The 21,134-nt window shown below is 49.7% G+C and overlaps 1 protein-coding gene across 2 annotated transcripts in view; it reads left to right on the top strand.

The window, feature by feature from the left end:
* The window catches only part of ROR2 (receptor tyrosine kinase like orphan receptor 2), a 195,869-nt gene that overhangs the window by 152,319 nt on the left and 22,416 nt on the right, over positions 1-21,134 (top strand). For both annotated transcript variants that reach the window (XR_006295075.1, XM_043566563.1), the window contains exons 3-4: positions 14,483-14,770; positions 15,614-15,644. Coding sequence is in view for 1 of the 2 variants with exons in the window: in XM_043566563.1 (XP_043422498.1) it covers positions 14,483-14,770; positions 15,614-15,644 (319 nt within the window). In the remaining variant the exon portion in view is untranslated. The remainder of the gene's footprint in view (positions 1-14,482; positions 14,771-15,613; positions 15,645-21,134) is intronic.

The raw sequence follows: 21,134 nt of genomic DNA, 5'->3' as shown, positions 1-21,134 counted from the left end.
CATTTTAAGTGGTCAGTGGCCATATGCGCTAAAGGCCACCACGATGGACAGCACAGATCTAGAACATTCCGTCACCACGGAAAGTTATATTGGGCAGCCCTGGGTAGAACATATACAGCTTTTTAGGTGGCAGGAGGATGTTCTGCTTTATTCTGAGCGCCGTCTTCCACTGTGCAAGGTTCTGGCCTGGGACACGGGGTAGCCTGATGGCTGTGCAAAGATTGCCTTGGTAGTCTGGAGGGTGATGGGGGGGGAAATGGGAGGGGCGGTGGGAGGGAGGTGAGGGGCAGATAAGAGAGAGGTGAGGGGGCGGTGGGCGGGAGGTGGGGCTGGCTGAGTCGAACTCTAACCTGCACTCCCCTCGTAGACTCCAGACTCCCCAGGGGGCAACGTGTTTACAGCAGACCTGTCCCCCAGGTGCAGGGTGCGGGGTGTCCAGGGGCCAGAAGGGCCTGTCACAGCTGCAAGATGAAAGGTCCTTCGGGCCCGCCCGGATGCAAGACGCATTTGCTGACCAAGGCTCGGAAGCGACCGTAGGCCGAACGTTCACAGAAACTTTTGTTTGCATCCAGCCACAAGCTCCAAACATGGATAAGTCAGATCCTGTGCCTTGGGTGGGATTCCAGGCCCTCCTTCTTGGTCTGGGAGCAATTTCTCAAGCCCACAGCCGCATGCTTTGTAAGGCCCTCTGCTTGGTTGGGATTCGACTGCCTCCTGACTGCTTTTGTTAACCCACATGGGATTGTGTGAAAACGGAGCGTGCTTTCGTGTCTGCAGTGCTGAGGCTTCTGGAAGCTTGCCTTGGCTTCTCCAGGGCACAGAAACACCAGCTGCAGATGCTCACTGGCAAAGCGGGCGTGTGTGCACACGTGTGGGCCTGTGTGCGCACGCCGTGCCTGGGCCGTGGGAAAGAAGCAGGGGGCCACGGCGAGCTGGGCCCCTCTCCCCGTGGGGGCCGCCTGGGTGCCGCCAGCTGCTCAGAGCAGCCGTGTGAGCCTGGTGTGGCTGGAGGACACCCCGGGATCGGATGCGGCTCCAGCATCCCGCTGTGGCCGGCGCACCCCCAGCTGTCGGCGGGACAGGAGGGCTCAGCGCACGGCACTCACCCAGGAAGCAGTGGCAGGAGGCCTATGCTGTTTGTTATTCTTCCCGGGTGCGACCATCCGCGTGTGCCTCAGTCCCAGGCGTCCAGACCTCAGCAGCCGCTTGGGGACAGGATCCTAGCGAATGCCCCCCAGCCAGTCATTGCAGCCCAATTCTCTGGTTCTGTAGTGCGATTTTCTTTCTTCCTGGGTTATGGCTCTTGCACAAGAGGGGACTCACTCTACCCTTCCTTTCTGCTCCCCCGGCCTCCTCGTCACGCGCTCGTGACGGAAGGAATTGGCCTGGCCCCGCCACACTTGTTGTTCCGTGTGCTTTTTTTTTGCTGAACTCCAGGGAGTGTCACTATTTGGCCATATGTGGCTTAAATCATACAAAAAAAAAAGTGTTGGTAGCTGAATGGACTCTATGAGCTCTTTCTTTTAATCCGGTTAGCATTTATGACGCCCCAGCATCTATAAAATCACCAGCAGGGGGAAATGGCTGGCAGGCCAGTCCTCCGGTGAGAGAACAGCTGCGTCTCTTCCGAGCAAACCGGGACCTGGGAATTAGGCACACGCGTAGACAGCATTTGTGTGCAGATATACTCTGCCATCTGCCAGCAGTCGGTTTTTAACAGATACATAGTTGGTGGTGGGTATCGGCAGAGAAAGACCCCCAAGCGAAAAGCCTACGTAGGAGAGAAAACACAGAAGACGTGATTTACGCCAGGAAAGTTCGCCTGAAGTTTTCGCACGCCAAACCACCGTCGGAGTTCGGACGGAAGCAGGCCTAGGGCTCCTGGGTTACGGTGCTGGGCTAACCCAGGAGCGGATATATACCAGGAGCTTAGATTCCTTGCCGCGTTAGACACACTGCTTATTACTGGCGAGGTCACTAGCATTTTTGTCATTGTCACGGTTATTGTCGTGACATTTACAAAAGCATACGTTTGCCCCAGAAACCCTTTGGTCTTGTGCTCCAAGGCTGTATTTGAAGTGGAGAGGTAACACGTCTGGGGTTTTGTCAAATCAGTACTTTGGAATGTGTGTGGGAAGCGGATAATTTCTGAGGGCCCGGGAGAATTCCAAGCTCTCCCCGCTTGAGGATACGTTGCAGTTGTAGGTGATCTCAAGGGCATCCTAAATCACAGGGCAGGAGTCCAGGCTGCCCCCTGCTATTTGCAGGTGCTGCGCTCCGGTGCCGACCCGAAGTCTCCCAGGACGGAGGGGACAGAACAATCGGCAGAGCTCGCAGATCACGGTGTTGGCCTGGCCCTGAGCCCTGTTGTCTCTGTCTCCTGAGCTTTGGGCTCCTGAGTCCTGTAGGGCATGCGGATTGATTAGTGTATACATTGGGTACATTTCTGGAACTTCTGGTGTGTGTGTGTGTGTGTGTGTGTGTGTGTTCATGCCCCCGACCCTTTGTGAGTCTGTGGGTGTCGCCCAGTGCAGGTATAGGCTTGTGGGGCCAGCTCCTTCCTTCCTCAGTCCCTCTACCCTTCTGCAGTAGCTTCCGAGGGCTGTCCTACCAAAGGACCACAGGCTAGGTGTCTCAAATGACAGAAACCGGCTCCCAGTTCTGGAGTCAGATGTCCCAAATCAGGGTGTCTGCGGGGGCGGGGGGTGGGGTGGGGTTGTTCCTTTGGGGTCTCTGAAGGAGAGAGCGTCCCGGGCTTCTCTCCCAGCCGCTGGTGGCGCCCGGCAGCCCGCGGACTTCCTAGGCTTGTGGCCGCGTCTCTCCCGTCCCTGCCTCTTGTCGTGTGGTCTTCTCTGCGCATCCATGTCCACATGTCCCTCTTCTGATAAGGACAAGAGCCATTGGACTAGGGCCCACCCATGTGATCCCCTCTTAACCTGATTGCATCGGCAGTGACCCTATTTCCAAATAAGGGCACGGTCACAGGTTCCAACCTGTGTCGTTGGGGCCACCGTTCACCCTCCTCCAAATGCGCAGAAACGCTCACGTCCTTTTCTGCATTTCTCAGGCCCTTCGGGTTCCTTTGCTCCTGTTTCCCGTGTTCTCTGACTCCCACCTTTGCCCATCTCACCACCCCCCATCCTGTCCCTGTGGCTCTTCTGCTCAGCCATCCTCCCCCCCCAACCTGCAGCTGGCTCTGTGCAGACTGCTAGACAGCTCAGCGGGAGCGTCTGAGCAGAGTGACCCCTCGCCCCTGCCCCTGGCTGATTTATGGAGCTGTAAATACTTCCCCTGAGAAGAGTGGCTTTATGTCCTCCGTGTGCTCCTCAGGGTCCCCTCCTCACCTGCCCTGCCAGGCAGCTTGTCTGTTGTATTTCCCACCAGTCAAAGCCCTGTGACCTTGTGACCCCTGGTGCATAAGGCTTTCCTTATCTCCTTCCCAGACCAGTCAGCGTGGCCTGGTAAACAGGCCGCTTCTCAAACACCTAAGTAATTTGACCGAGTGAGAAAACGTGGGGACGGTCAGTTGGGAGAAAAAGACCATCCATCACTGATCCGACTGTGAGACGGGAGTGCTGGCCCATAGTAATGGGCTCTCCTGTTACCTCTGCCCTTGGCGTGTCGGTCCTGCTTGGACTCGGGTCCGGTGTCCAGAGTTAGGGGTGAGCAGAGAGCTGGCCCTGGGAACAGGGGCGCGGAATCCATTAGCATCGTTGTTAAAGTTCCCCCGCTGTGCAGAGGGGAAACCCTCTTGGATAATTAGAAGGGAAGACTTCTGTTCTGCCTCTAACACTGTGGGGTGCTGACTGATCCAAGTTAGCCAGATTCTCAGTCGCTGGGGTCTGGCCCCTCCTGGCCTGTTCTGTCGTGTCCGGAGTGGTTTGGAATGGTCCTAAAAGGAAGCCTTGTGACCTGGAGGAAAGCTGAGCAAAGATTAGTACAAACCCCGTATTTTGCACAAAAGGGAAGTGAAGCCAGGAGTTTAAATGGGAGCCTGTGAACTAACCCCAGGGGCCAACACAACACTGTGCTTCCTCTTCAGAGAACTTTCTTTCTGGCTTGGATCTTGGCCTCCAGAGCATTAATGATGGTTACGATGGTGGACCAAACTAACTTGCCCCCCCCCCCCCCCCGCTTAAATTACATACAAGTGCTCAATAAAAATTAGTAGAAGATGTAATTGCTTACGTGCACTTGCGAAGAGAGATGGAGACATGACCAGGAGCCAGGAATAGGGAGGAAGCTGAGTTGTGGCCGCCCTGGGCTGCCAGGGCACGAGCCACTTGAGGTGGTCCTACTCTGCAGCCTTGGAGAATGTCCCCATGGTTTAGTTTATCTGAGACTAAGAGTGGTGTTTTGCAGGTGTCATGCACTTATGATGCGGGCTCCCCAACATGTGCCCCCATGTGGCTATGGACACATCCGTGGGCTCCAGAGTAGAAGGAACACCAGTAAGGCGTGCACATGTTGGCAAATGCTGGAGACAGGCAAAAGGCTTCTGCAGGTGCCTCAAGTCATCCAAACACTGAGGCTGGAGGAGTATCCCCAGACGCAAATGTGACACTGCAGAGAATAGCCAAGAGAGGGAAAATGCTGATTGGGATCATGTGAATAAATTCCTTAGCTTTACTGACATCACTTGGAATTGGAGATATTACATTTCCTTCAATCAGGAGAAATAAGAGGTTGAGACAGAAATCGAATTTGGCTTCAGGACAGTGAAAGCATTTACATTTCTTGTGCCCTATGTAAGGCCTCTGAACGGTCATCAAGGCTCAGCCACAGCAGGAATCTTGGGTTTCAGCGTCAAACCAGGAAGGAACCTGTGGGGTCCAGGGAACTGAGTGACCATGGTAGGTAAGTGATTGGCAGCAGGCGAGGAGACCTAGGGGCTACAGTCCTCGCCTCAGCCCTGGCCCGAGGGGGCGAACACGGAAGGCGCTACCATGAAAAACAAGACGTGGACCCACCCCCCAGGAAACCCGGTTTACATGCTGGGAATGTTGTGTGTGTGGGGGAATCCCAGGCCCAAGAGTTAACGTGAAGACTTGGCATTGAGTGTTGCAGGAACCTAGTCCCCAAGGGGTTCCCACAGAAAACCCACCCTATAGTGGAAAATTACAAGGCACACTCGGAGAGGCTTGGGATGAGTGGTGAGCTAGTAAACAAGGAAGCCAGAAGGATTAAAAATAAAGGAAGAAAAGGCAGTGGTGGATTTGAAAACCAAAGAGGCTGTCTAGAAATAAAAAATTGTAGTCAGAGAAATGAGAAACTTAATGGGCAGATCAAGGAGCAACAGGGTGCCCAGCTGGAGATTAAAAGGAGCTAGGGAATATCAAAGCAGCGAAGCACACGGAGAAACTACATATGGGAGGAAATTTGGCATCTATGCAGAAGCAGATTTCAGAGGAGGAATAAAGGGAAATGGAGGAACGATGTTTCATGAGGTATTGGTGGAGAATTTTACAGAATTGGTGGAATCGGGAATGGTACTGAGGCCCATTAAGTCTATATACAGATAAATTCACAGCTAGAGATATGTGGGAGTGGCAAAAATAGAGGGGAAACATGAAAAGCAGCCTAAGAGGGGAAATATCAGATTACCCACAAATGAACAAGAACCAGCCTGATTTCTGCAGTAAACTCAGAAGCCAGAAGATGGCAGTGTAAGTGTCAGGCCAGAATTCCATACCCAGCTAAACTATTACTCAAGTGTGAAAGTAATGGGTAACTCTTAGACCAAGACCGAGGGTGTTTACAACCTCAGTCCTTTACCCAAAGACCAAGTATGATTCTCAGCTAAGCCCAGAGGAAGGGTGAAGTACAAGCCACATAAGCAAGGAAAAGCACTTGGTTAACAGGTCAGCAAGTCTAAATAAACTCTGAGAGTAAAAATCATAAATAGTAATGACCGCTGGGGCTCAGATATCCAGTATAACTGAACACCGGGAAGCAGTAACTCAAAACTGGTGGGTGGGCATGTGGTTGCATCTCTGAGCATTTCATGGCACTTGTATTTGGTTGCATTTGGAGGAAACTTTGCCAAATTAGGTCTGCCTGTAAAAAATAGGTAAGTTAGCTGCCTACTACATGTTTTAGACAAGTAAAGGGGAAAAAGAAAATTTTTTTAAATCAATCAAACAGAAAACAGGAAAGGCAGATTAAAATGAAAATGAAATGAGAAATAAAATATAAAATGGAAACATTCAAAATAAAACTGGCCAGTTAAAAAACTCATGGTTCATATGTAAAGATTCATCAATTAACATGTTAAATTATATGCTGTTTACAGGATTCGTTTCTAAAGCATAATCATAAAAATGGTTTTAAAAATTAAAAATATAGTGCAGGACTATGTTAATCAAGAGTACCCTACATCAGGGGTGCCTGGGTGGCTCAGTCGGTTGAGCGTCCGACTCCGGCTCAGGTCATGATCTCACGGCTGGTGAGTTTGAGCCCCGCGTCGGGCTCTGTGCTGACCGCTCGGAGCCTGGAGCCTGCTTCGGATTCTGTGTCTCCCTCCTCGGCTTGCACTCTGTCTCTCTCTTCCTCAAAATAAATAATTAAAATTAAAAAAAAAAAGAGTACCCTACCTCAAAATCAGACAAAATGGGCTTTTAGACAAAAGCATTAGACAGTATATGAAGACTAGCTGATGCCATAAACCTGAAGTTTATTGCACCCAGTAACATAGTTTCCAATATGTAAACACACCTTCACAGAGTTACTAATAGCCATTTGACAAACACAGAGTCTGTGAACACACATGTCATCGAAAGTAATAGATGAGCCTATTAACACTTTGAAAAACTTAACAAGTTTAATCTAACGCATGTACGTAAATCCCTGCACTGAGCAGTTAGAGAAAACACATTCTTATTGGTAAAATGTGGAACGCTACTCTAGGTATTGAGTCCGTGCTAGGCCGTAAAGCAAATATCAGTGGTGTCGAAGAATCATCATCACGTAGACCGGGTTCTATGACAACAGTGTGGTAGGCACACTTTCAATAACTTGGAGCTAAAAGAAAATATTACAATGTAAGTTGGAAGATATGTGGGTCTGGCCGACCAACCGTATGGAGATTAAATAACTTATTAGATGGCTGAAGAAGAAGTGGAAGGGAATCTGCACACTGAATGCTTATATTAGAAATGGAAAAAGAAAGGGGCGTCTGGGTGGCTCAGTCGGTTGAGCGTCCGATTTCAGCTCAGGTCACAATCTCGCGGTCCGTGAGTTCGAGCCCCGCGTCAGGCTCTGGGCTGATGGCTCAGAGCCTGGAGCCTGCTTCCGATTCTGTGTCTCCCTCTCTGTCTGACCCTCCCCCGTTCATGCTCTGTCTCTCTCTGTGTCAAAAATAAATCAATTAAAAAAAAATGGAAAAAGAAAATGTATGAATGGCAGTAGTTAGAGCAACAGTGTAAAGGTTTGAACAGACAGCTGCAGAAGGAGAGGCCAGGGGCCAGTAACCTTTCCAAGAGACTCCAGCTCATGGTACATTCTTACTTTTTTTTTTTTTGAATGTGTATTTATGTTTGAGAGAAGAGGCAAACATATGCTATTCGGGGAGGAGCAGACAGATGGGGGGAGACAGAGGATCCAAAATGGGCTCTGCACTGACTGCAGAGAGCCCAGCTAGGGCTCAAACTCCTGGGCCATGAGATCATGACCTGAGCCAAAGCCAGTCGCTTAACTGACAGAGCCACCCAGGAGCCCCATCTCAGGACACATTCTTTAGATGGAGAGTGAAACAGCCCTATTTCAGATTCATCAGGTTGGCAAACGTTTTTTGGCCCCTAAACACAAATGTTGACATAGTTGAAAGGGAAACAATTCGATTGACGTTGATGGTGAACGCGGATGGTTTCGGGCACCCTTGAGACTTACATAAATGAGAGATTTCAAAGCCCCGTGACATCACTCTTGCATCCGGGTGGACACTTTCAAGGAATTCTTGTATGTGTGCACGATGAGATGTGTGTACAGGTGGTGATTAAGTCCTAACAAAAATGTGGGAACAATTTACTGCCCTGCATTTGAGAAAAGGATAAAGAAACTATGGTTGGTTTGTACAGTGAAATATTACACAGTCATTAAAATAAATGAGCATCAACAAAAATAAATCCCAAGCTGACTTTGAACGGGGAAAAAAACTAACAAAGTGATCTTTCAGGGAACATTTCTAAAAATATAAAACAGTAGAAATGTGCATTGGCCTGGTGCATAACCAGTTTTCAAGAAACAGGGAAATGTGGGTTTTAGATGCATTCTAGAGTATGTAATTTTTTTTAACAGTGTTTTAAATCAGATATGGCAAAATGTTAGCATAAATGTTAATGTTGTGTACACAGGTATCTATTATATTAATATTTGTAGTTTTGTGTGTTTGTACCATTTCAGTATTTAAAATTGTTAAATTAAAACGAACTAATATTGGGGGGTGCCTGGGTGGCTCAGTCAGTTAAGCATCTGACTCTTGGTTTCAGCTTAGGTCACGATCTCATGGGTTCATGAGTTCGAGCCCCAAGTTGGGTCCTGTGATGATAGCATGGAGCTTGCTTGGGATTCTCTCTCTCTCCCTCTCTCTCTCCCCCTCCCTCGGGTGTGCTCTCTCTCTTTCGCTCTCCCTCTCCCTCTCCCTCAAAATAATAAGGTTTAAAAAATTATTTAAAAAAATTTTTTTAACGTTTATTTATTTTTGAGACAGAGAGAGACAGAGCATGAACGGGGAGGGTCAGAGAGAGGGAGACACAGAATCGGAAGCAGGCTCCAGGCTCCGAGCTGTCAGCACAGAGCCCGACGCGGGGCTCGAACTCACGGACCGCAAGATCATGACCTGAGCCGAAGTCAGCCGCTTAACCGACTGAGCCACCCAGGCGCCCCTAAAAAATTATTTTAAAAAATAATATTGAGCAAAACAATTAGGCAAAAGGAGATGTGAGTGGTATGAATTTTGAAAGCAAAAAGGCCACACTATTGCTATTTGAAGAAGAAGAGATCTGCACGGAAAATCCAGGACAGTCGACTCAGAAACTGTTAGAACTAGTAAGATAGTTCAGTAAAGGGGCAAGATAAAAGCAAAATATACACAGTGGACAGAAGAGAAAGATGCCCCTGGAACCTGTGACGTGTTGTTACTTTTCACCGTGCAGGGTTTGCAGATGGGATTAAGTTAAGGATTTTGAGATGGGAAATGATCCTGGATGATCCAGGTGATTACACTCGCAGGGGTCCTTATAAAGGCAGGCCGGCTGGTGACCGTTACTAGTTGGAGATGTGGTGATGGGGGCAGAGGTGGGGCCAAACGCAAGGGAAGTGCCACGAGCCAGGGCATGTGTCGCCTCCAGACGCGGCAAAAGCAAGGACAGAGACTCCCAGAGCCTGCAGAAGGAACAAAGCCCTGTCACTACCTGGATGTTAGGACTTCTGACTTCTAGAAGTGTGAAACAATAAATTGGCGCTGGTTTACCCCACTAAGTCTGTGCTAACTTGTTACAGCAGCAGTGGGAAGTCGATGTAGAAATCTAAGAGTTGTCCTCCACGCCTTCTTAAACCACTGAGCCTCCTTTAAACTACTTAGATAGAAATGAAAACAATTCACACCCCAGTGCCAAGAATTACAGGATACCTAAAAAACTACCTAAAAATACACGTGAAGGTCTATAGGAAGAAATTGACAAAGAGATGTCCTAAATGAGTGAGAAGGCCCGAGACTGAGACGTAGAGCATGCTTTCTCCCTGTTGTCTAGAGGGCGGCTTTATACAAATCATCTCTAAACGTAGAGCTTTTCTCCATCAACACCCCAGGCTTGAAATCAAACTTACCGGGGTGATTCTAAATTGAATCTGGACAAGAAGTAGCCACGAAGTTGAGAAACATACCCCCAAAAAGTCACATTTTGTTATTCTCGATGTCAAAACTTACTAACTTATTTCAGTTACCGTAATTTAACCATTATGTGACTCTGCCATAGCATCAGGCCAAGATCGGTGCTGTGGGGAGCAAGGTTAGAAATGAATAGAAGCTGTTTTAAATGGGGCAGCCAGGGGAACACCGTCCGTGGACATGACCTTTTGGCAGAGACTTGACCCTGGCGAAACAGCAGAGATCTGAGGACAGGGTGTTCTGGTTGACGGCAAGATGAGGGACCAGCTGGGTGTGTTTCCGGAAGAGTAAGGGACCCCCCGCTTCCAGTGGAGGAAGAGTATGGGAAGGTTAGAGAAAATTCCAGAAGCATTGATACCATGGATATCAGCTGTTCATCATGACGTCTTAATTTCTTCCCAAAGGCTGTTTTAGGCACTCACCTAGGGAGGGTACTATGAGTTTAGTAAGTTACCATGGTATCTACCTATGGTTTTGGTCTCTCTAAGCTTCTGGTAGAGGCAGATATAAGACCCATGTCAAGGCAAGGGTGCCATCCATGGAGATTCTGCCCTGTCCATTCCCAACTAGATGAGGCTTTCGTATGCCTTTGCATCCAGAACCTCCAGGGGTTGGTGCTGGACATACAGACACGTTCTTTCCAGTCCTGATGCTCTCCTCCAACAATGCTTCATCTTGGGGTTGTCTCTGGTCTGCACTGACTTTGTTCTTGGGTGGGTTTGGTTCATCCCAAGAGAAACCGTAGCTTCTCTTTGTCCTCTGCATTTTTAAGCAGGTGTCCCAGGTCCTGACTACACACTTAGAGCTTTTGACGAATGCCATTGTCCAGACCCTTCCTGGGTCCTGGTTGCCGTGGGTCTTCTTGTAAGCTCCCAGGTGGCTCCAGTGTGAAGACAGAGCTGAGCTCCCTGGTTTAGATGGTGGAGGGTCAAGAAGGATTGGTTGAGAGCTCCACATGCGGGCTGGATCACTGCACCGGATTCTCCTTCGCTTTTTGCAAACTGAGGAGGGTGTGGCTTCAGGGGTGAGTGTTTGTCTGTTGCCAGTGAAGGGGATCTGGAAAAATTGGACACCTCAGGCCCAGAAGAAATCGGTGGTGGCCTCACCCCAGGATTCCAGCAAATCTGAGGGTGGTTGCCGGCACCTGGGGAAGGATGCTTTCGACAGAGTGGCCCCTCCCCCACACCTGACACTTCCATCAACCCCACCGTACCCCCCACTTTTACCTGGTTTGTCCGACCTGGTCTCACCTTCCCCGTCCCGCCTCAGGAGCATTTGCTGACCCAGGACCACACTTGTGGTGTCTTGCGACCATCAGCACACCTCCGTTCCAAACATTTTTAGCGCCCCACGGGGAGACCCCATACCCAGTAAGAGTCACTCTGTAAGTTCCCCACCCCCAGCCTCTGGCAACCATTCACCTGCTTTCTGCTTCTATAGGTTCACCCGATCTGGATATTTCATAGAAACAGACAGAGCCAAGAGTGCTTGAGTGGTTAAGTCAATGGCGTATGGTGTTTGCTTCCAGCACATACGCGTCTCTTCAGGCCATGTTAGCTATTACGGCTGAAGCATCTAAAAAGGAAATACTGGCACCATCTCTGAATTAAGCCTTGTTCTGACTCCGGTAGATGGTTTCACGGCACCTTGCCGGGTGGGGTGGGGTAACACCCCGCTCTCCGTGTCCTTGCACGGGGCAGGAGAGGCAGGAGTTCATGTTCCCTACTCTGACTTCTCAGAAAGGAGCCTTCTTGGGGAACACCGAAAGACGAATTGTCAAATCAACAGTGCAGGAGAAGCTGTCGGCGGGCAGGGTGAAGAATTAATTCCGTGTTTCCGTACCTATTTGATGGGAAAAAAAGATACTCTGGAGAAGCAGATACTGGGTCTGTTTGTGGTAATGGTGCAGCGATTACCAGCGGGCTCCTCCTCAAGTCTCCTCGGTGGTTCAAAAGGAACGATCCCCTTGACCTTCCTCTCTGACGTCTTCCCCCACTTCCCCCTCCCTTTCTAGATGAATGTATCCGTGTTGAAGAGGATCCTCCTGTATCTTTCAGGAGACGCAGCCCCGGCTGGCGGAGCTGTCCCAGGTGGATGTGTGCAAACGTCCTAAAAGTGGAGGGAGGCCTTGGGAGAAGTACCATCAACCTGGTCCCCTAGAGGGAGGAGATGAGAGCCAGTCGTGACCATCATGTCCCGGCCCCCAGATCCCCAGGGCCTGCTCCTTGTAGATGTTTTTGCTGATCAGCCCAGAGACGCCGATGCTCCTGTTCTACCCGAATACAGACCCGTTGCCCGTGCCTGCTGGGAAGCTGCGGTTTGTCACCGGGCTTTGGAGAAACTGTCATCAGTTTCTCCCATCAGGGGAGATGGGAGTTCAGCTCACGCCCGAAAGAGAGCATTGTGATTTTAATGTGTCATTTGCTATCTCCCATTCCGGCTTGATGACCACTTTATATGCCCCCCTGGTGCATTCATGTTACGCAAACCTTGACGAAGCATTTGAATATCAAGCAACTTGGAAGTTTCCTTCGTATGAAACCCCCCCCCCCCCCCCCCCCCCCCCGATTAAGCTGGGCTCTGGCCAGAACACTGTGACGTGGTGTCTTTATCCTAATCAGGGCGGTCCAGATTGTGTCGAAGTGACCGCCGCAGACTGTCAGATCGTATCGGGTTTAGTGTCCAAAGACTCAGGGTCTGAGGTGGGAGCCGCGGGAACCAGGGTTCCCCCAGCCCAGCTTGTGCAGTTGCATTTATGAAGAGTGTACGTCCAGAATGCCACCCTGCTTGGTTCGGCCTGTCTTTTCAGGGGGTTGTTCCACATTCCAGCTTTGTGTCCCTCCACGAGAATTCTCACCTGCAACTTACTTCAGTGCACTGAGGAAAGGGTTGGCTAGGAGAGAATCAAGGAGAATCAAGGATGTGGTTAATGATGATTACTGCTAATTAGTGACAACCTTTACAAACAGCTATGCATCCACCCTCCCTTGTGAAGTAAGACCATCCCTTCGTCTTAAAACCCACAGCGTCCCCACCCCCTGCTGCCCCCTGCCACACAACATCTAGGGGCCACCATCCGTGCTGTGAAATGTACCCCAAGGGCCCACTAGAAATCCTGTCATTTGCCATCCAATTAAGGCAGTCCTAACAGATTTGTGCCGTCTTTCAATCTTTCAAACTCACTGCTTAAAAAAAGCGTAGGAACCCAAAGATTCAGAACATGAATGTATTTTGTGGTCATTTTCAGAGCGCTCAATTATATTCCTTTGGTCTGAAGCGAGTTCATCTCCTGATTGACCGTCTTGTCTGTCGAGCCTTAGTTTTGGTTTTTTTTTTTTTTACGTGTTGTGGAATTTAGCAGTGCACGTCCATCTCGAGTCATCTCTCAGTTCCTGACCCACACCAGGCGTGTACTCGAGCGTGCACACCTTTGTTCTAGACACCTTTGTTCTGTCCCGGCCAGGGATTAGCTCATTTTTCAGTGTGTGTCTGTTTTGTCTGTTTTGGATTTTTCCTCATCGAAGCTTTAAGGTGCTGTGGCCGGAAGGGGGGGTGGCCTTTCCGAGTGCGAATTACATCACGAGTCCCTGAGGTTGGATTAAGATCTAGGGTTTGCAGAGAGAAACACGGCTGATCTTCATTTTCGGGTTCCGTATTTTCGAGTTCACCCACTGCCTAACGTGTACGTGTAACCCCAAATCATTACTCCTGGTGCACTGGGGGCATTTAGGCGTGCCCAGAGCCGTGAACATTTAGAGTTGCCCAATGCACACGTTCCTAGCTGAGGCCCAAGAAGGCGACACCTGTCTAATTGTCCCAGCTTATACTGTAAACAAGGGTACTTTTTGGGGGTCTGTATAGTCTTTTTTTCCCCTGCACTTCTGTGCTTTGATTTGGTGATTTTGCAGCTTAGTTTTTTTAAACATTTATTCATTTTAAGAGACAGAGAGAGAGAGAGAGAGAGCAAGCAGGGGAGGGGCAGAGATGGAGGGAGACACAGAATCCGAAGCGGGCTCCAGGCTCTGAGCTGTCAGCACAGAGCCCGACGTGTGGCTTGAACCCATGAACTGTGAGATCATGACCTGAGCCAAAACAGGACGATCAACCGACTGAGCCACCCAGGCGCCCTGGTGATTTTGCAGTTCAAAATCCCCCCGGGGACAGTGCTGAAGGGCGGCCTAGCGTTCCTAAACACCAGAAGGCTGCGCTGTGCCTCGTGGTAGGAAACCACGTGTTAGATAAGCTTCTTCCAGGCATGAGTTAACAGCAGCGTCAGCCGTGGGCTCGATGTCAGTGAATCAACAATACGTATTAATAAGGCATCTTTCAGCAGAAACACACAGAAAATGAGGTTATGCCGCGATTGATGAAAATACTGCGACCAGAGGCCCGAAGGAACCTGACGCCGTATTTCCCCGGGAGCGGTGGTTCAGTGTTTGCTGACGCATGTCTCTCAGAACATTCTAGAATGTAATCCCCACCAGTGACAGGAACGGACTGTATTTATGAGAGAAAACGGAAGGCTTCCTCGCAGGCAGCCCTTTCTTCCAGCCCTCGCTCAGCTTTGCTGTTTTGTGACCGCTCTCTCCCCTGCAGGCTACTTTCTGAATTTTCTGGAGCCGGTGAACAACATCACCATAGTGCAAGGCCAGACGGCCATCCTGCACTGCAAGGTGGCCGGAAACCCGCCCCCCACCGTGCGGTGGCTGAAGAACGATGCCCCGGTCGTGCAGGAGCCGAGGCGCGTCATCATCCGCAAGACGGAGTACGGTTCTCGGCTGCGCATCCAAGATCTGGACACGACAGACACGGGCTACTACCAGTGCGTGGCCACCAACGGGGTGAAGACCATTACCGCCACCGGCGTCCTGTTCGTGCGGCTCGGTGAGTCGGGGCGGCCCAGGCGTGTGGTTATCAGCCAGCAGCGCCCGCAGCCACGGAACAGGAGATTACTTTGCAGCCTGAAAGCGAACACGCACGAGCCAGCAGAGAGGAAATCCATAAAACCATTTCCCCGGGGCCTTTCCCATTGTGCACGAGGTCCCGGCTTAACCTGTTAGCCATTTACTAGTCATAAGGAAAACAGACACAGATGGAATGGGCTGTAAACCTGGAGTGCAGAAAATAACCCCAGACACAAAGGTGAGCTTCGAGGCGTAGGGGGAAGGCCGTGCGCCGGGTGGGGGAGGCCGGCCTCGCGCACCCCGAGACGGGGACGCGGACACCCGCAGAAGCCCGGGCCCGGCTGAGAGGCAGAACCCAGAGCGGAGCGCATTGATGGTTCCACACACTTGTGCCCGTCAGAGGTGGCGGGGAAATCACACGACCGGAGGGGACGCCTCCTCTCTCATCCCAGTTGTGAGATGGTCCCCACGGTGCCCCAGCCCTGTCACACAGGCTCCAGACCATCTGGGCCCCTGTTAGTAACCAGATCTTGTGAGTCAAGGTTGGATGAGCTGAGAGAGAGAGAGGGAAGACAGCGCAAACCCCAAAAATCCCTCTAGACGTTTCTGCACACACAGAGAGCGTCTCTTCCATATTTTGTGGTTTTTCATCGTCCCTGCCGTATAATCTTGGGCAGCAGCAAAGCCCGGGGCCCGAGGACGGCTCACCACAAATGAGTGCATTGGGCTGTGGCTGCCTTTACCATTGGCTGGTTTGGAAAAAAGTTTTATTCCAAATTATAAAGCATTAATAGCCTATCTTTTTTTTTTTTTTCCTTTTTAGGTCCAACACACAGCCCAAATCATAACTTTCAGTAAGTATCTGTTTTCCTCGAACCATTTTCTCATTCCCTGAGGGTTTCCGTTATGTAAGAATCCGGGTTTTTCAATCCAGCAAGCACATGTCTGTGCCGAATTTGCTGGACGCTGGCTGGACTTCACACAAGATGGCGACGTGCTGGCCTCGGGCTGGAACACTTCTGTTTTCTGTGGCTCAGGGTGAGGGAGGAATGTCTCAGAGCAACGGTTGTTCATTCCTTTCCGTGACCGTGACCCTACAAGGCTGGAGGGCGTGTGTGGGAGTACAGGCCAGGTTGCTGGGGCCACCCAGGACCCGGGCGTCCCGAGCACATTGGGAAACGGGGAGGCCGTTCCCACGGAAATCCCAGCACCGCCCCCAACCGCGTCACCTGCTGTGGTGTTTGATGCGTGTGGCCATCGTCCGGGGCACGGCTGTGAGTCTTTGGAGAAAATGTCTGTGATTTCAAAGTGATTTCAAAAATATTGAAATTATTTTTTTATACTTGTAAACTTTATGTAAACATTCTATAACACAAACAGACACTATTGGGAAATAAGACACAAAATATAATTTATATGTAATCATAATGTCATTCTTAAACATGTAAATATCAACTATAGTCACATTTTGTATAAAAATTTCAGCAATATTTTTGCATTTATTTTTTTCTCATTTTTAATTAAGGATCCATTTTAATTAAGGATGCATTTAATGAAGGATCAACCATTCAGGCCATTCTGGTCCAGTGAAAGTTTCCCTGGCCCATCCCCAGCCCGGCCCCCAGGATCATCTCTCCCACTGGGTGGGTGCCAGATAAAGCCTCTCCGAGCGTTTAGCACACGCGTGTATCTGGAGTGTGGCTTCCTCTGGCTGCCGTGCACTTTTTTACCTAAAGGATATCACACTGGACATGTTTGATGCCCAGGACGTCAGTATACTTTAAACTTCCCGGGTTGTGCTTCTCCCTCTCTCTGTCCCGGGAGAAGCGTGTGATATTCCCACAGTGATGAGAATTTCCCTTGACCCACATCCACCGCGGCCTCCCTGTGTGTGTCCCGAGGCTGGCTGGTGTTTCTCTGGGGGACATTCTGAAGCGTAGACACGCAGGGGCACAGGACCACCTTTGATCGGTGATCTTGCCGAGTAGGTGTGCGCGGGTTCCTTCCCTGCCACGAAGGGAGGACCCGTTTCTCCCTAACTTCCAAGGTGATTCCCGTAAATCTCTTCGTTGTTGCTACTCTGAAGGAGAAAGACTGGTATCGACTACTTTATTTTCCCTGCCACCAGTGACGTTTGCTCGCTGTTTCTGGACACTCATGTTTCCACTCTGTCACCTGTCTCCTTGTCTTTGGCCACTGCCCTCACATTGTTCCTTCGTGATTTTTAGTTGATCACATAGAAATTAAAATTTTTCTGTCACTTATCAGTAGTCACCAGCGATTTTAAGGTGTTTGTATCAGCTCTTAAAGAACACCCCAATTTCCTTGAAGAATTCCGATGGTGTTTTTGATTGGAATGACAATGGACTGTAGGATAAAGTTGGTGGAAATTAACATCTAAATTGAACTGTTGTGTCAAGCACCATTTTCTTCATGCTTTGAGATGCTCTTTTCTTCCCTGACATTTTATTAGGAAAAATTTCAAGCATATGGAAAAGCAGAAAGGATCTGACCATGAACATGGGATCCATATACCCACCAACCAGACCCTGCCGTTTGCATACACTTCACTGTGCTAACCTTATCACCCGTCTCTCCATCATCAATCCAACTTATTTGTTTAATGTGTTTCATGATCAGTTATAGGTATTTGTGTATCTGTACGTAAATATTGCAGCGGGGAAATCGTTGACAAGAGTTCAGTGACTGTGTCCTAGTCTTGTTTCTTCTTTTGGAGTTAAAACTTACGGGGCGCCTGGGTGGCTCAGTCGGTTAAGCGTCCGACTTCAGCTCTCGGTTTGTGAGTTCGAGCCCCGTGTCAGGCTCTGTGCTGACGGCTCAGAACCTGGAGCCTGCTTCAGATTCTGTGTTTCCCCCCTCTCTCTCTCTCTCTGACCCTTCCCCACTCACACTCTGTCTCTGTCTGTCTCTCTCTTGAGAATAAATAGACATTTAAAAAAAAAAACTTACATACAATGAAACACGCAGATCTTAAGTATCCCATTAATAAGGTCCAGCGAATGCCAAAAATTCTCTGCGGTGCAAACCCCATGTCCAGCCACAGAACATTCCTATCACTCTAGAAAGTTCCATCATGCAGCTTCTTAGGCAACTCACTTCCTCCTCGGGCAACCACTGTTCTGTTTTGTTTTGTTTTGTTTTTTTCTTTTTTCTACCATGGACTTGTTTTATGTGTTCTGGAACTTCATAGAAATGAAATCCTACAGCACATAGCCACTTAAGGCTGGCTTCTTTCACTTAGCATAACGTTTTTGAGATTTATTTGTGCTGTGCCTGTATCGATAGACCACTGCTTTTTTTGCCGAAGAATGTTCCACAGTATAACCATACCGGTTGGTTACCCACTCTTCTGTTGATGGATGCCTACGTAGTTTGCATCTTTGGACTATTTGGAGAAAGGTCCTAAGGATATTCTCATCCACGTTTTGGTGGACATACATTTTAATTTGTGTTCGGTGAATACCTGGGAGGAGTGTGGCTCACAGGGTATTTGTGTGCTGAGTTTTGTAAGAAATACCAGACTTCTCCTTACAAGAAGAGAAAGACACATCAGAAGTCTCTCTCTCTGCCGTGTGAGGACACAACGACAAGGCGGCCATCTGCAAGCCAGGGGCTGAAGAGGCCAGCACTTTGATACTGAACTTCTCAGCCTCCGGAACTGTGAGAAGTCAGGTTACCCCATCTGGGCCATTTGTCACAGCAGCCTAAGCTGACACATACATCCGCCTTATTCCCGGACCGTGTCTTTTAGATCTCCTGGCCGTTGTCTTTTTATTCTTCCATCCGGATTTTTGTCAGTTTGTGTTTTATTAGAGTTGCATAGAAATCCAGTTTTTGCCATTACTTTTTCAGACACAGAGGTGACTGTGTAGTTTCTCTCTTTGAACATACTATGTTGCATAGTAGATCTCCTTGAGTTGGGGAGCTTTACAGTTCGAGCCTGAAATCCCTCGGTCAGGGGGAGTTATTCTTTCAGGAGGCTGCTGAATTGATCTGCTGCGTTGTGGTGGCAGATGACCTTCTGTAATCGGGCACCTGGTGGTCGGGGGTCCCCACGCTTGACCATGATCACGGGTCTCTAGACTAACCTCCACCTCCTTGTGGCATCTCAGAAGTTAACCAAAACCAGGACAGAAAGAGGGGGAAATCAGTGGGCTTAAGCCAGATGTGTCCACACGTTCTCCCATTTTCGTCCCTGGAGTGTCACCCGCTCTTCCCACCTGTGACTCCTCTCTTGGGCCATTTCCCAAGGCTCTTTCCTTGTTGGACAAGCGGTGTGCTGGGGCCTCCAAATGGGGAGCTGAGCGGTGAGTAATAGCGGAGCCTTGGCCGATCCCCGAGTGCCGCGGGTCAGCGTCGGGACGTGCTACTGTCCGGAAACACGAGCAGGGACGGCCGCAGTGACTCCGATCCAAGGTCACGCCCCCAGCTGCTGCCCGCACGCACCCACACGCCCAGACTCTGGAGGTTCGCCGGACAGCGGTTCATGTGTGTCGGGGGAGGTAGAGGGATTTACTACCGTTAAAACATTGCTCTTCCTTTCATCTTTTTGGAGGGAGGGTGTGGAGGGTGTGTATATGGGGAACAAAGCCTTTCAGAACAGGCTGTTAGCCCACAGAGGCAGGTTCAAAGACAGGGTTATTATAGCTTACTCAGGTAGCAGCCTGGGGAACGTGAGGGGATTAATGCAACACTTGCGTGTCTCACGTTTCATATGTGGGTTTCATTTTTATCTGCTCTCTTAAAAAGTGGCTCGTGTTCATGACTACAGACCCGTACGCGCACCACGGGGTAGCCCGGTGGCATGGCCGCACGGTGGCGGGGTGGCCCCCGAAACCTGCACGTGAGAGCTTCCGTGTTTCCTGCGTTGCTGTCCCGGGCCGAGTTCATGGGCCACAAAGTGTGTGCACGCATAATGGGCTTCAACAAACACTGCTTAATGGAAGATGTGTTATTGTTCCGGACAAATACCATTTACGTTCGTTATTGGCCCCTGGGAAACCGTCTTCCTTGGGGCTGCGTCCTGAGCCCCTTTATTTTCTTACTTCGCAAACTGCAGGTGACTCTGAGGCTTCGGCTACTCACCACCCAAATGCTCGTGGCCCTGGAATCCCCACTCCCAGGCCCCCAACCTCAGCCATGGGCATCTCCAGGCGGGTGACTCAGAGGCACCCCACGGTTGGCGTGTCTAAACAGAACTCGGCTGTCTGCTCCCTCCAACTGCTTCCACTGGTATTTTTAGGGAACTGTCATAACCGAGTTCAAACTGTATCCTAATTACGGGAAAATAGCACTATGAAAAAAACACAAAACCTGAGACTGCCAAGCCAGTGATTAAAAATGACTTCAGGAGAAACCAAGCTGCCTTACCCGTTGGTAAGTAAACTAGCTCAGGCAGAAGGCTGACGCAGAGCATTTGATGTTAAAGCCATTAAACCACCGACCTAATCAAACTGAGTTGTTGGGAGGAGAGAAGCCAGCCTGATTTGTTGTTTGTTTTTTTTTCTCCGTGACTTCTCATTAACGATAGGTTCCATTTCTTGGAAAACGTAACTCCTGGAATCCCACAGCGTGGAACTTGAATAAAAGATAGAAAGGTAGTTCATTTTAGGAGTGGACGATGTGGGTAACAAGTGACTGAAGAGATCATCGTGGGTAAAGTAGTTAGAGAACACGCACACTCTCCTTCATTCAGACCACGCAGGCGACACAGGCGAAGACGTTTGCGCTTTAGCGGCAACGAGAGTATTAGCACTGGACGTGTAGTAACACATTTAATGCTCCCACTTAGCCTTTTGTTTTCACTTAAGCCCATGCATTAGCTGGTATGCCCTATGATGCGTGGATGAATGCTTTTTACACACCGACCTCCAAAGTCATCCAAGGAAATACCAACCTTCCAAGGTTGGCCCGGGAGGGGCCAGCCCCGTGAACACAGTAGAGGAGAATTACACTTAACTTCTCGGGTAACCGGTAACGCCGGAGCCGCCGTTTCTCCGCCTCTGGACGCCGCGTGTGATCCTGGCCTTAGAGAGGGCCATGGCAGAAGTGAGTATTTCTAAGAGGCGCTGCAGACTTGAGCTTGTATGACATGAATTTGGGTGTTGGGCGTGTTCGTTTGGATCATGTGGACGCTTTTGCCACATCTAATACGACGTCAGTATAGTTGGAGGCTAGGAGCATTTCGTCTTGGATTCAGAAATATAAAACACAGTGTTTCATTTTTAAGGAAATCATTCATTCTTTTAACAGATTTATATTGAGGGCCTAGGATGTGCCAGGCCTTACTCAGGGTGTTGGGGACATGACAATGAAGGAAACAG

This window comes from Prionailurus bengalensis, chromosome D4 (genome assembly GCF_016509475.1).
Source record: "Prionailurus bengalensis isolate Pbe53 chromosome D4, Fcat_Pben_1.1_paternal_pri, whole genome shotgun sequence".
NCBI classification, from domain to species: Eukaryota; Metazoa; Chordata; class Mammalia; order Carnivora; family Felidae; genus Prionailurus; species Prionailurus bengalensis.
The sequence above is the reverse complement of the archived record's forward strand: the minus strand, read 5'-3'. Positions and strand labels throughout refer to the sequence as shown.